Source organism: Diceros bicornis, chromosome 34 (assembly GCF_020826845.1).
Source record: "Diceros bicornis minor isolate mBicDic1 chromosome 34, mDicBic1.mat.cur, whole genome shotgun sequence".
NCBI classification, from domain to species: domain Eukaryota; kingdom Metazoa; phylum Chordata; class Mammalia; order Perissodactyla; family Rhinocerotidae; genus Diceros; species Diceros bicornis.
This window is the reverse complement of record NC_080773.1, coordinates 13,637,513-13,651,258: the sequence shown is the minus strand read 5'-3', so window position 1 is coordinate 13,651,258 and position 13,746 is coordinate 13,637,513. Positions and strand designations below refer to the sequence as shown.

Genomic DNA, 13,746 nt, shown 5'->3' with positions numbered 1-13,746 from the left:
AAAGCGAGGTAAGGGATGATATAGGGAATGGCTATGATAGAGCCTTTTGATTTAAGCTGAGAGGACAAGGAAGAGACCACCAGGTGAAGGGTGGTGGTTCCTAGGCAGAGGGAACAACAGGTGCAGAGGCCGAGGCTGTACTGAGCTTGAAGCGTGCACGAGAACAGCGCGGGGCTGCCCTGAGAGAGTGAGGTTGGAGAGATGGGATGGAGAGATTGGTAGGAGGTGAGGTCAGAAAAGGGGGAACAAGCAGGGTCTGGTGGGTAGAGGGGTTCAATTTTCAGCTGAGACGTGAAGGATGATGGAAAGGCAGCCAGGCGAAGAATAGGGATGTGGAAGAGGGTAGGAATGCCACAAGCAGAGGGAACAGCAAGTGCAAAGGCCCTGAGGCTGCGCTGAGCTTGGTGAGTTCAGGAGAATACCCAAATTCTTGCATGGCTGGAGTTGCAAGGGTGGGGAATGGGGTGCTACCGGAGAGTTAAACTGGAGAGTAGTGAGGCTCAGATCATCTAGGGCCTTTTAGGCCATTACAAGGGGTTTGGATCAAGGCTGACAGCTAGCAGATGAAGTAGAGGTGGCCAAGTGAAGAGTGATGGGTGGTAATCCAGGAAGAGGGCACAGCAGGTGCAAAGGCCCTGAGGTGGGACCACGCATAATGTGCTCAAGAGAATAGCAAGGAGCCCAGAATAGCGGGAGCCGAGTGAGTGAGGGCTGGGCCACAGAGCCGTGAATCCCCTGACCCCTGACCCTCCCGCATCTCTATCCAGGTGGACGGCGTCCTTCAGTACCTGCCCTTCCAGGCGGCAGATGGCCAGGTGCAGGTCTTCCGCCAGGGCCAAAAGGCCGTTGTGAGCACGGACTTTGGCCTGACTGTCACCTACAACTGGGACGCCCACGTGACTGTCAAGGTGCCCGAGAGCTATGCTGGGGCCCTGTGCGGGCTCTGCGGGAACTTCAACGGGGACTCAAGTGACGACCTGGCTCTGCGGGGCGGGGGCCAAGCTGCCAATGCTCTGGCCTTCGGGAACAGCTGGCAGGAGGAGACGAGGCCGGGCTGCGGAGCCCCGGAGCCGGGCGACTGTCCCAAGCTGGACTCCCTAGTGGCCCAGCAGCTGCAGAGCAAGAAGGAGTGTGGCATCCTCGCCGACCCTGAGGGGCCCTTCCGGGAGTGCCACGACACACTGGACCCACAGGGTGCCGTTCGCGACTGCGCCTACGACCGCTGCCTGCTGCAGGGCCAGACGGAGCCTCTGTGTGACGCACTGGCCACCTATGCTGCTGCGTGCCAGGCTGCTGGGGCCACCGTGCACCCCTGGCGGAGTGAGGAACTTTGCCGTGAGTACTGGGAGTGACAAGTTGGGGTGGGGCTCAGCCTTGTGTATATTCATTAACATATAAGTATCATTAACTCATTTGATTCTTACAGCAGCCCTATGATGGAGAGACTGTGGTTATACCCATTTAACAGATGAGGAAACCAGGGCTCGGGAAGGTTCAGTTACATGCCCTGATCACACATCTATTCCTCTGTCCACCCCTCCCTTTTGTTCATGCCATGTATTTATTGGAAAAAACAAGTCATTTATCCTGCAGAACTTCCTACTTTACGAATTTGGCTAGTTGCTTCTTTGTAGCGTTGTTTATCTTGTCCCTCTGTCCCTCAGATTCTCTTGTAAACTGAATATTAGATCTAGAACAGTGCTGTCCATCAACTTTGGTGATGGTGGAAATGTTCTACGTCTGAGCTGTCCCATGTGGTCGCCACTAGTCACACGTGGCTCTTGAGCCCTTGAAATGGGGCTAGTGTGACCAAGGAACCAAATCTTCAATTTTATTTCGTTTTAATGAAGTTACATTTAAATGGCCCCAGTGGCTATCATATTGGACAGGCCAGATAGAGGCTTGATTGGGCTCAGTTTTATTTTATTTTATTTTATTTTATTTTATTTTATTTTATTTTATTTTATTTTATTTTTGAGGAAAGCATCTGTCTTATAGTCTGGAGTGACTGGAGTTTGGAGAGAGGAGCAGAGATTCTTTTTTCTTTTTCTTTACAACACTGGCCAGATATTTTAATTTACTATAGAATTACTATTATGACTACTATGTTACTACTATAGAATGCAGAAGCTAAAAATACTGCATTCGCACATACCCTGTATAGATTACACACGCACTACATATGAATATGTACGTTTAAAATATGTACCACAGGGGGCTGGCCCAGTGGCACAGTGGCTAAGTTCACATGCTCTGCTTTGGTGGCCCGGGGTTCGCTGGTTCAGATCCCGGACGCGGACCTATGCACCGCTCATCAAGCCACGCTGTGGCGGCACCCCACATACAAAATAGAGGAAGACTGGCATAGATGTTAGCTCAGCGCCAATCTTCCTCACCAAAAAAAGATGTGTACCACACGTCCACAACTTGTTACCAAGTTGGGTAAGGTCATTAAAGACATTACAGATAACCCCAAACCACGGTTAAAGTGGAAGATAATCTTAATCATCAGGATCAGATTCACTGTGATATATTCTGTTCTCCAGGCCTCACTGAACAGAGGGGTTTCTTGGAGCCGGACCCCTCATGTGTGAGTGTGTGTGAGCATGTGTGTGCACGTGCGTGTGTGCCGGGGCGGGGGGGGGGGGGGTCAGCTGTGTCCCCGGGGAGCGGGGCTCTGGATCCTGATGGCCGCTCTCCCTGCAGCGCTGAGCTGCCCGGCCCACAGTCACTACGAGGCGTGTTCCTACGGCTGCCCGCTGTCCTGCGGAGACCTCCCCGTGCCCGGGGGCTGCGGCTCCGACTGCCACGAGGGCTGTGTGTGCGACGAGGGCTTCGTGCTCAGCGGTGAGTCCTGCGTGCCCCTGTCCTCCTGTGGCTGCGTATACGAGGGTGCCTACCACCCACCAGGCCAGACCTTCTACCCCGGCCCGGACTGCGATTCCCTCTGCCACTGCCAGGAGGATGGCCTGGTATCCTGTGAGTCCTCCTCCTGCGGCCCGCACGAGGCCTGCCAGCCATCCAATGGCGTCCTGGGCTGTGTGGCTGTGGGCTCTGCCACCTGCCAGGCGTCAGGAGACCCCCATTACACCACGTTCGACGGCAAACGCTTCGACTTCATGGGCACCTGCGTGTACGCGCTGGCGCAGACCTGCGGGACCCGGCCTGGCCTGCACCAGTTTGCAGTCCTGCAGGAGAATGCACCCTGGGGCAATGGGAAAGTCAGCGTGACCAGGGCCATCAGTGTCCAGGTGGCTAACTTCACCCTACAGCTGGAGCAGAGTCAGTGGAAGGTCACGGTGAGAGCAGGGGCAGAGCACGAAGGGGAGGGCGCCTGGAATAGAGGGCGATCTGGGCGTGGGACACGGGGCAGGGAGCACAGAGCTCGGAGCGGATGTGGGAGGCATGGGGTCCCCAGGAGTGGAGGTGCCCGTTAGAGCACAGAGAGGGGGGCCGAGGAGGAAGGAGGCCTTGGGGACCTGGGACCTGCTCCCATGTGGCTCAGTTTCCCCTTCTCTCTGCTTTGCAGTCTCCCCTCTCCCTGCCCCTTGGCTATCCCCGCTGAACATCTCTCCCTTGCACTCCATCTTCCCCTGCACCTGGTTCATACTCCAGCCGCCTCCCTGGTCTCCCAGCCAGTGGCAGAACGTGATGCAATCAGAGGTTGGGAAAGTTCAGGCATGGGAAAGGTTCAAGCGCAGAGGGCCATCTATGGGTGACCCCATCACCCCTTAACGACATAACAATAGCAATAACGGCAGCCAGTTTTTACACAGCTGACCCCAGATCTTCTTGGCCGCTAAGCACTTCACATCCACAGCGTCATTTTATCCTCGCAACAGTCGCCGGAGGTGCCATGATTTGCCTTGCTTTTAGAGGAGGAGGGCCCATCGCTGGCTCAGAGTTCCCCAGGGAAGGCAAAACTGGAAGCAGAATGGCGTGCCGCGAGACGGCCCGCTGGACCCTGGGCGCCCCATGGTGCTTTCCCGACCCAGAAGGATTTGGTCTCATGTGGAAACTGGCATTTCCCTTATGCTGGAGGGATTCCCCGAGACCCCACTAAAATGCAGGCACATGGCTGTTGTACTAGTCGCAGTATTGCCGATGAGGATGCTGTTGAATAGCTGACTTTTTCAGGGCTCACTATGCACTAGACACGCATTAGATGCTTTAATATATATAGTCTCTGATGTGGCGCAGCCCCTAGAACAGCGCCCGATATATAGTTGGCTCTCAATACATATAAGTTGTTGGTATTCTTGCTATTTGCCTCTCACTGAATCCCTCAGCTTCTCTATGAGGTGGAAACTATTATTATCCCCATTTTACAGATAAGGAAACTGAGGCACAGAGGTTAAGTCCTTTCTTAACCACTTCCCGTCCCTGCTTGGGAAGTATGACGGTTGACTATGTTTTTAGGTGATCTGGACAGGGGCGTGTCTTTCTCCTGCCTCCTCCTCTGGGTCTCACTCTTCCAAAAGAATCTAACGCTCATCGTGTCTGCGTTCCGGAAGGACGATTGAGCCGCGTTTATCAGGGGTGGAGTGATAAGGTGTTGTGGGCGCCCAGCAGCCTTCAACTGAAACCACTTGTTCTTGGCTCACGGATTTGAAGTTCATTTCCCCAGGAATTTAGCCTGACTTCCCACAACTGATGCTTAAAGTGAAAATCCTTAGCACCCATTCACTCCTCAAAATAAAGACTTCCAATCAAAGCTAATAATAATAGCGAAGGCTCCCAGAGCACCCATTCTGTGCCAGACACAATCTCAGCACTTTACAAATATTGATTTATCTAATCCTGATGTCAGCTCTCTGGGGTAGGTACCTCATTCCCGCTCAGGAGATGAGGAAACAGAAATACAGAGAGGTGGCCTGTCTGCCCAAGGTGACAGAGAGCCAGGGCAGAGCTGTGTTTGAACCCAGGCTGGCGGCTCTGGAGTCCCTCCCTGCGTTATTGATCCCTGCAGGAAGTGAGGGATGAAGGAGAGCTGGGCAGGTGGTTACCCACGGAGACATGTCTTAGTTTCCTGTGGCTGCCGTAAAACGTTGGCTTGTGGCTGCATCACTCCAATCCCTGTCTTTGTCTTCACATGGCCTTCTCCTCTGTGTGTCTCTGTCTTCTCTTCTGCCTCATATGAGGACACTCGTCATTGGACATGACCCACCCTAATCCAGGATGATCTCATCTGGAGATCGTTACCCTAATTACATCTGCAAAGTCCCTTATTCCGAATGAGGTCATTTTATGCCCATTTTACAAATACGGAAACTAAGGCCGAGAAAGGTGAGGTCGCACAGATGTTCAGTGTCAGGCAAGGGCTTGAGCTGGGTCTGCCCTCTCAAAGTGCACCCTCTGAAGCATGCCACCTCCCGCCTCCCAGGTGAACGGTGTGGACATGAAGCTGCCCGTGGTGCTGGACCAGGACCTGGTCCGCGCCTTCCAGCATGGCTCCGATGTCGTGATCGAGACCGACTTTGGCCTGCGCGTGGCCTACGATCTCTCGTACAACGTGCGGGTCACCGTCCCAGGCAACTACCACGGGCAGCTGTGTGGCCTGTGCGGGAACTACGACGGCGACCCCAAGGACGACTTCCAGAAGCCCGACGGCTCGCAGGCAGGCAGCCCCAACGAGTTCGGCAACTCCTGGGAGGAGGTGGTGCCCGGCTCTCCCTGCCAGCCACAGCCCACCTGCCCGCCGGGCGACAAGGACTGCAGCCCAGTCCCGGAGTGTAAGCCAGAGCTGCAGGAGAAGTACGAGCAGGAGAAGTTCTGTGGGCTCCTCACCAGCCCCACGGGGCCGCTGGCCGCCTGCCACAAGCTGCTGGATCCCCAGGGTCCCTTGGAAAACTGTGTCTTTGATCTCTGCGTGGGTGGTGGGAACGAGAGCATTCTCTGCAACAACATTCACGCCTATGTGAGCGCCTGCCAGGCAGCTGGAGGCCACGTCGAGTCCTGGAGGACCAAATCTTTCTGTCGTGAGTGAGGGGCAGACAGAGGGGGAGGCTCAGGGGCAGGGAGAGGGGAAGGTGTGGGCCCAGCAGGGGCAGACCCTGGGCCCCGCAGCCCCTCCCTCCCAGGGGCTCTGACGGACACCCCGTCTTTTCAGCATTGCAGTGCCCCCCCAACAGCCACTACGAGATCTGCGCAGACACCTGCTCCCTGGGCTGCGCTGCACTCAGCGCCCCCTCGCAGTGCCCGGACAGCTGTGCCGAGGGCTGCCAGTGTGACTCTGGCTTCCTCAATGATGGCCAAGCCTGCGTGCCCATCCAGGAATGCGGCTGCTACCACGACGGTGCCTACTACGAGGTAGGAACCCGGTCATCCCGGGCAGAGCCAGGCCTCATCCTGGACCCCCCTCCCACAGCCTGTCAGCCCCACAACCTGTCCACTGGCCTCCTGAATGTCTCTGCCACTTACCCGGCTTCCCCTCCTCGTGGCCCCACCATGGTCTCATTTGTCCTCTCCCACCTGGCTGCCTCCCAGCCTTCACTTTTGCTCCCTCTGGTCCACTGTCCCCCGGCAGCGGGTAAGACCTTTCTTAATATGACCATGGGTCCTGCAACCTTAAGTTCTGCCTGGCTCCCAGGCCAAGTTTTGCCTTTGTCTCCCAGGTCTAGAGTCATCTGTGTTACACCAACGGCTCTCTCCGTCCCTCTCCCACCCTCTCACTTATGCCTTTTCCTTTGGTTTGAGTGTGTTTGTCTAAAATCTATCTCCCTCACAGGACTGCGAATTCTGTGAGGGCAGGGACCTCCTGCTGTTCTCCTCATCTGAATAATAATAGTAATAACAGCAAATAGGGAGATGTGCTTACTATGTGCCGGCTACTGCTTTAAGTGCTATATATATATTATATGGATATAATATATATTACATATATATAGACACATTACAATATACCCACACGTATAATGTATATGCATTACAATATACATATATATTGCATTATATATAAACTTTTTATTATGAAAATTCTTAAACATGCAAAAGTCAAGAGAACAGTATAATAAATATCCATGTACTCGTCACTCAGCGCTTTTTTTTTCTTTTTTTTGTGAGGAAGATCAGCCCTGACCTAACATCCATGCCAATCCTCCTCTTTTTGCTGAGGAAGACCGGCCCTGAACTAACATCTATTGCCAATCCTCCTCCTTTTTTTCCCCTTTTTCTCCCCAAAGCCCCAGTAGGTAGTTGTATGTCATAGCTGCACATCCTTCTAGTTGCTGTATGTGGGACACGGCCTCAGCATGGCCGGACAAGCAGTGCATTGGTGCGCGCCTGGGACCCAAACCCGGGCCACCAGCAGCGGAGCGCACGCACTTAACCACTAAGCCACGGGGCCGGCCCTGTCACTCAGCTTTAAAAATAATCAACATTTTCCCAATCTTGTTGCGTCTCTACCCCCATTTCCTCTCCAGTCCGGATTATTTAAAGGAAATTCCTTTCCATTTTATCTGTACTTTATATGTCTAATGAACTCAGTTATACTTACATAGGTAGGTGCTGTTATTATCTACAACTTACAGATGAGGAAGCCGAGACATAAAGAGGTTTAGTAATGTGCACAGAGTGATACAATTTGGAAATAGCAGAAACAGGCTTCAGACCCAGCAATCTGCTCCAGAACCTTTGCTCCTAATTATATGTTGCACTGTTTCTCCTATACAGCAAGTGTTTAGTGGATATTTTTGAATGAAGGAATGAATGAATGAATGAATGAATTGGATCCCAAGGCCACGCTGTGCCTTAGTTTCACAGACAAGGGGCCACTCTGCTGAAAGAGGTCCCTTTCATGTCTTTCGGACCGCTCTGTGCCTGGGACACTGGAGATGCTCGAGTGAGCTCCCATCCTGACTTCTGTGCCCTCTGTCCCCACAGCCGGAGCAGACGGTACTCATCGACAGCTGCCGGCAGCAGTGCGTGTGCCACGCTGGAAAAAGCCTGGTGTGCCAGGACCACAGCTGCAAGGAGGGGCAGCTGTGCCAGCCCTCCGGAGGCGTCCTGAGCTGCGTCACCAAAGGTGCTGGGCCGGGGCCGGGGCCGGTGTGGCTGAGAACAGAGAACAGGGACTCTGGAGCGGAGGGCGGTGTGGCCTGAATCTTCACGATGGGAGGCACAGAGGTCTCAGACCTGGGATTCCCAGGGTCAGGGGCAGAGACCCTCCAGGCTGGGAGGCAAGGACCCTTACGGTGGAATCCGGGCTGTGGGGACCTTCAGGGCAGATGTCAGAGACCCTCAGCATAAGGCAGGGTCAGGCAAATTTCTTCTCTAAAGGGCCAGATGATAAATATTTACACTTGCAGGCGGTATGGTCTCCATCACGAGGACTCAACTCTGCCATTGTGGCATGAAATCAGTGTAGACTATGTAAGTGAGGGGGCGTGGCTCCGATAAAACTTTATTTACAAAAACAGGCAGCTGGTGGAGCCATAGTTTGTGGACCACTGGTATGCGGGATTAGACTCAGGGCTTCAGACACCATCCCCAAGGGCTAGGGGAGACTGGGACCCCCAGGACAGAGGCAGAAAGCAGAGGTCTGAGGTCTCAGGCAGAGACCCCACCAAAGCCAGGGTCCTGGATACAGGGGCCCTCCTCAAGTTGGGGATCAGGATTTATAGGGATACAGTCTCAGACATGGGACACCCCCCCTCTCAGATTAAGTCTATGACACAGAGCCACCCCCCAGGACTGGTTTCTTAGGGTGAAAGACAGAGAATAATTCCCTTATTCCCAAGGATAAGGGAATGGGACCTCCAGAACTGAGAGGTGGGGGACTGAGACCCTTAGGGCCAAGGGGCAGGATAAGAGGGACTTCCAGAGATGGGGGTACACCGGTCAGGGTCCAACCAGGACACAGAGACCACACAGTAGCTTGAGTAAGGAAATTTTAATATAAGGAATTCTTTACTTGTAATAGACTATTATCTGCTAAGGAGTAAAAAGAACATGACAGAACACAACATGAGCAGATACAGGGAGCAGCCTCTGCCCCTCAGGCAAAAGCAGAGCACCCAAGGAAGGGGGGAATTGGGAAGAGGGCCCCCACCCCACGGCTGGGAGGCAGATCTCACTGGAGGGTGTGGCTGTAGCCCGCTGGACAGCAGAGAGGTTGTGCAGGCTGGAGCTGACACGTAGGAAACCCCCACTGGGGTGCTAGCAAAACTGATTGAGAAGCCGCCCAGCAGGGCGCCTGATTGACTCACTGGGGAGCCAGCTGGGGCCAGTGGACCTCGCTGAGTGAGTGTCCTACATGCCGCTAGCCTCCCTCGCCTGCAGGAGGCCTGCAGGAGCCGGGAGCGCAGAGCACACTGGAAGGACAAGGAGCCCCTTTCTCCTGCAGTGACCCTCCCGCGCCCTCTACTGACCAAGCCGAACTATCAGTGGGTTTGGAGTTGAGAGGCAATCAATGGAAAACGGCAGAGGAGGAAGTTTTAAGGCTGGGGTCTTGGGCATAGGGGTTCCAAAAACTGGGGTCCCAGACAGAGTGGCCCCAGGAACAGAGTCTTGGACAAAGAGACCCTCCAAGTTAGGGCAGAAATGAGATCCCCAAGGCAGGGTCTCAGATGCAGCAATTCCAGGAATAGAGTCTTGCATGGCCGTGAGACTTAGATCTGGAGACCCCAGGTTCAGGGGCTCAAATGTTGGGACTTCTGGGGTTAGGTTCTCATCAGAAAGTTCCTCCAGTACCATGGTCTTGGGCACAGAGACCTCCAGGACCTGGGTCTCAAATGTGGTGGCCCCCAGGAGGCTGGGAGCTCAGGCATGAGAAACGTGGGGCCCAGGTCTTGAACACAGAGAATGCTGGGGCTGTGGGTGCCCTCAGGGAGGCCCTCTGGGCTGGCATCGCAGATGCAGGGACCCCTGGGGCTCTGGTCTCGGACCTGAGTTCCTTGGGGCTGAGATCTCAAGCAAGGGGACCCCGGGGCTAGATGCTGATTTGGGATCTCTAGGCCTGGTTCTGGCTGGACAGACCTCGGGTCCTGGGTCTCAGATGTGGGGACCCTGGAATCTGGTCTCACGTGTGGCAGCCCTCAGAGCCAGTATCCCTGGCACATACTGGGGCAGATGCTGGGCAGCCCCTCAAAGTCCTCTCTCCTCTGCCCCAGACCCCTGCCACGGTGTGACATGTCGGCCACAGGAGAAGTGCCAGGAGAAGTGTGGCCAGGCCGTTTGCGTGCCCAACTACGAGGCCACGTGCTGGCTGTGGGGCGACCCACACTACCACTCCTTCGACGGCCGGGACTTCGACTTCCAGGGCACCTGCAACTACGTGCTGGCGACCACCAAATGCCCTGGGCTCAGCGCCCAGGGCCTGCCACCCTTCACTGTCACCACCAAGAATGAGAACCGGGGCAACCCCACTGTGTCCTATGTGAGGCTCGTCACCGTCACTACCCTTGGCACCAACATCTCCATCCACAAGGGCGAGACTGGCAAAGTCCGGGTAAGTCCCATGGGATGGTCCCCTGAGCCCCCCGTAGGGCGGGAGGGGTCCTACCAGCCACAGGTAGGAGCTCAACGTGTTCTCTCTTCATCTAGGCCTGAAACAAAAGGGCAGCCAAAGCAACAATAATTACAGCAAAAACATCACCCCTTTATTGGGAATTAAACGAGCCTAGCCCTTTAAAGGCTAAGGGCTTTAACACAGGCCTCTAGCATTTGCCTTATGGAGACTGGGGTTTGAATCTAGGCTCTCTTTATGCGCTGTGTGATGTTGGGCACATGACTTTACATGGCAGGCCTCAGTTTCCTCATCTGTGAAACTGGGATCATAGCAGGCCCTGCCCCACAGTGAGGTGGCGTATGTAAAGTGCCAGCTGAGGGTCTGCCCGGGTGAGCCCCCGTGAATGTTTGTGAGGGAACAAATGAGAGGCCCAGAGACCTCGATGTGGCGCAAAATTCAGGGAGGTGGAGAGAGAGAGGTGGGCCACCCCTCCTGCTCAGGATCGTGGAGATGCAGATTAACGGTAGCTCACAGGAGAGAGTGAGGTATGGAACAGGGTGGGCACTCAATAAAGAATGGTGAGTGAGGGGCCGGCCCGGTGGCGCAAGCGGTTAAGTGTGCGCGCTCCGCTGCAGTGGCCCGGGGTTCGCCGCTTCGGATCCCGGGCGCGCACTGACGCACTGCTTGTCAAGCCATGCTGTGGCGGCGTCCCATATAAAGTGGAGGAAGATGGGCATGGATGTTAGCCCAGGGCCAGTCTTCCTCAGCAAAAAGAGGAGGATTGGCAGATGTTAGCTCAGGGCCGATCTTCCTCACAAAAAAAAAAAAAGAAGAAGAATGGTGAGTGAGTGGAAGCGATGTCCAGACACAGAGATGCACAGGGAAGGAGAAGGGAGGGAGGGAGGGAGAGAGACGCAGAGAAAGACCCAGAGAGATGGACCCAGATAAAGAGAGACCCAGAGAGTGCACACACACAGATGCAGAGAGAGAGAGTGCACGAGTGAGGGAGACCCAGAGAGGGGAGGGGGATCCAGAGAGAGAGAGACCCAGAGAGAGAGATACAGAGTGAGAGAGACTCAGAGAGAGAAAGGGAGATCCAGAAAGAGAGATAGATCTAGATGTAGAGAGAGGGAGAGACAACAGAAAGAGACAAGGAGAGAGGGAGGGAGGGAGATGGAGATCAAGAGAGAGACCCAGAAAAAGAAGCAGAGTGAGGTTTCATTCCCCGAGGCCTGGACTAGAGCAAATGTTTATAACGTTTGTCAAATGACTATACAACCGTCAGATGAGAGGAAGGCCTTGGCAGCTCCCAGCCATGGCAGGACAAGAGCTGGGGCCTGCCCACCTTGAGTGACCTCTGTTTGCCTCTCTTTCCCCACCTCCCCCAGGTGAACGGTGTGCTGACAGCATTGCCTGTCTCTGTGGCCGGTGGGCGGCTTTCAGTGATCCAAGGCGCATCAAAAGCGGTGCTGACAGCCGACTTCGGGTTGAAGGTCACCTACGACTGGGATTGGCGAGTGGAGGTGACGCTGCCCAGTAGCTATGACAGCGCAGTGTGTGGGCTCTGCGGGAACATGGACCGAAACCCCAGCAACGACCAAGCCTTTCCTAATGGCACACTGGCTCTCTCGACCCCGGTCTGGGGTGGCAGCTGGCGAGTCCCAGGCTGGGACCCACTGTGCTGGGACGAATGTCACGGGTCCTGCCCAACGTGCCCCGAGGACAAGCTCGAGGAGTACGGGGGTCCCGGCTTCTGTGGACCCCTGGCCGCCGGCTCGGGAGGCCCCTTCGCCACCTGCCATGCCTACGTGGCTCCCGATAGCTTCTTCAAGGGCTGCGTTCTGGATGTCTGCCTGGGCGGTGGGGCCCGCGACATCCTTTGCCAGGCTCTGGCTGCCTATGCTGCCGCCTGCCAGGCCGCTGAGGTCGCCATCAAGGACTGGAGAGAGCAGACCGGCTGTGGTGAGTGCCGGGGCAGCCGAGCAGGAGCTGGGGGCCGGGGTTCTGTCCCTGAAGGGCTGCTTGGGTTTCACCCCAGTCCTTCTGGTCTTTTCGTTTGTTTCTTTCTCTCTCTGTCTCTCTCTTTGTTTTTGTCTCTCAGTCCCTTGGCACTTATCTCTGTGTCTCCCTTTGATTGTCTCTCTGTCTATTTCCCATTCTCTCTCTCCCTGTCTGTTTGGGTCTTTTTCTTTCTGTCTCTCTGTCCTCTGTGTCTCTTGCTCTGTCTCTCTCCATCTCTCTGCCTCTGTCCTATCTCCCTCTCTCTGTCTGTCCCTCTAAGTCTCTCAGTCTGGCTCCTCCCACCCTATCCTCAGACCCCACCCCCTAACACCATTCTCTCTCTTTCTCTCCCTCCCACTCCTTCATCCACCCACAGAGATCCCCTGCCCTGACAACAGCCACTATGAGCTCTGTGGCCCGCCTTGCCCGGCCAGCTGCCCATCCCCTGCATCCCCCACCACCACAGCCACATGTGACGGCCCCTGCGCCGAGGGCTGCCATTGTGACTCTGGCTTCGTATTCAGTGCCAACCGCTGCGTTCCCCTGGATGGCGGCTGCGGCTGCTGGACCAACAACACCTACCACGAGGCAGGCAGCGAGTTCTGGGCTGACGGCACCTGCTCCCAGTGGTGCCACTGCGGGCCTGGGGGTGGCTCACTGGTCTGCAAGGCTGCCAGCTGCGGGCTAGGAGAAGAGTGTGTCCTGCTGTCCTCGGGCCAGTATGGCTGCCAACCTGTCAGCACGGCTGAGTGTCAGGCCTGGGGTGACCCCCATTACATCACCCTGGACGGGAACCGATTCGACTTCCAAGGCACCTGCGAGTACCTGCTGAGCGCGCCCTGCAATGCAACACCCACGGGAGTTGAGAGCTTCGCGGTCACTGTAACCAATGAGCACCGGGGCAGCCAGGCTGTCAGCTACACCCGCAGCGTCAACCTGCACCTCTACAACCACAGCCTGACCCTCAGTGCCCAGTGGCCCCGGCAGCTGCAGGTGAGGGGTCTGTGGGCCAGGCGGGAGCTCGTGCCAGCCCTGGGGTTGCCTGGGACAGGGAGGAGTCTGCCATTGCCCTGATTACCTTTCACAGGTTAGCGGGGGCATGATGGGGGGTGTGATGGAGCCGTTAGGGTATAGACCTTGGAGCCAGATGGCTTGGAGCAGTGGCTTCCCCACCTCTGAGCTTTAGTGTATTCTCTGTAACATGGGTCTAAGAAAAGAACCTGCTGCAGAGGGTAGTGTGAGGAGCCAGGTACACCGTGTCTATAGATGCTCATTACTATTATTATTATTATTTTTAC

At 55.4% G+C, this 13,746-nt stretch overlaps 1 protein-coding gene across 1 annotated transcript in view; it reads left to right on the top strand.

Annotated features, from left to right (window-relative positions):
* Positions 1–13,746, top strand: part of FCGBP (Fc gamma binding protein) — a 47,233-nt gene that overhangs the window by 21,059 nt on the left and 12,428 nt on the right. Inside the window, exons 7-14 of the mRNA XM_058531067.1 lie at positions 768–1,335; positions 2,707–3,299; positions 5,384–5,978; positions 6,110–6,309; positions 7,882–8,023; positions 10,110–10,447; positions 11,836–12,409; positions 12,825–13,441. Of these exons, the coding sequence (XP_058387050.1) occupies positions 768–1,335; positions 2,707–3,299; positions 5,384–5,978; positions 6,110–6,309; positions 7,882–8,023; positions 10,110–10,447; positions 11,836–12,409; positions 12,825–13,441 (3,627 nt within the window). The remainder of the gene's footprint in view (positions 1–767; positions 1,336–2,706; positions 3,300–5,383; positions 5,979–6,109; positions 6,310–7,881; positions 8,024–10,109; positions 10,448–11,835; positions 12,410–12,824; positions 13,442–13,746) is intronic.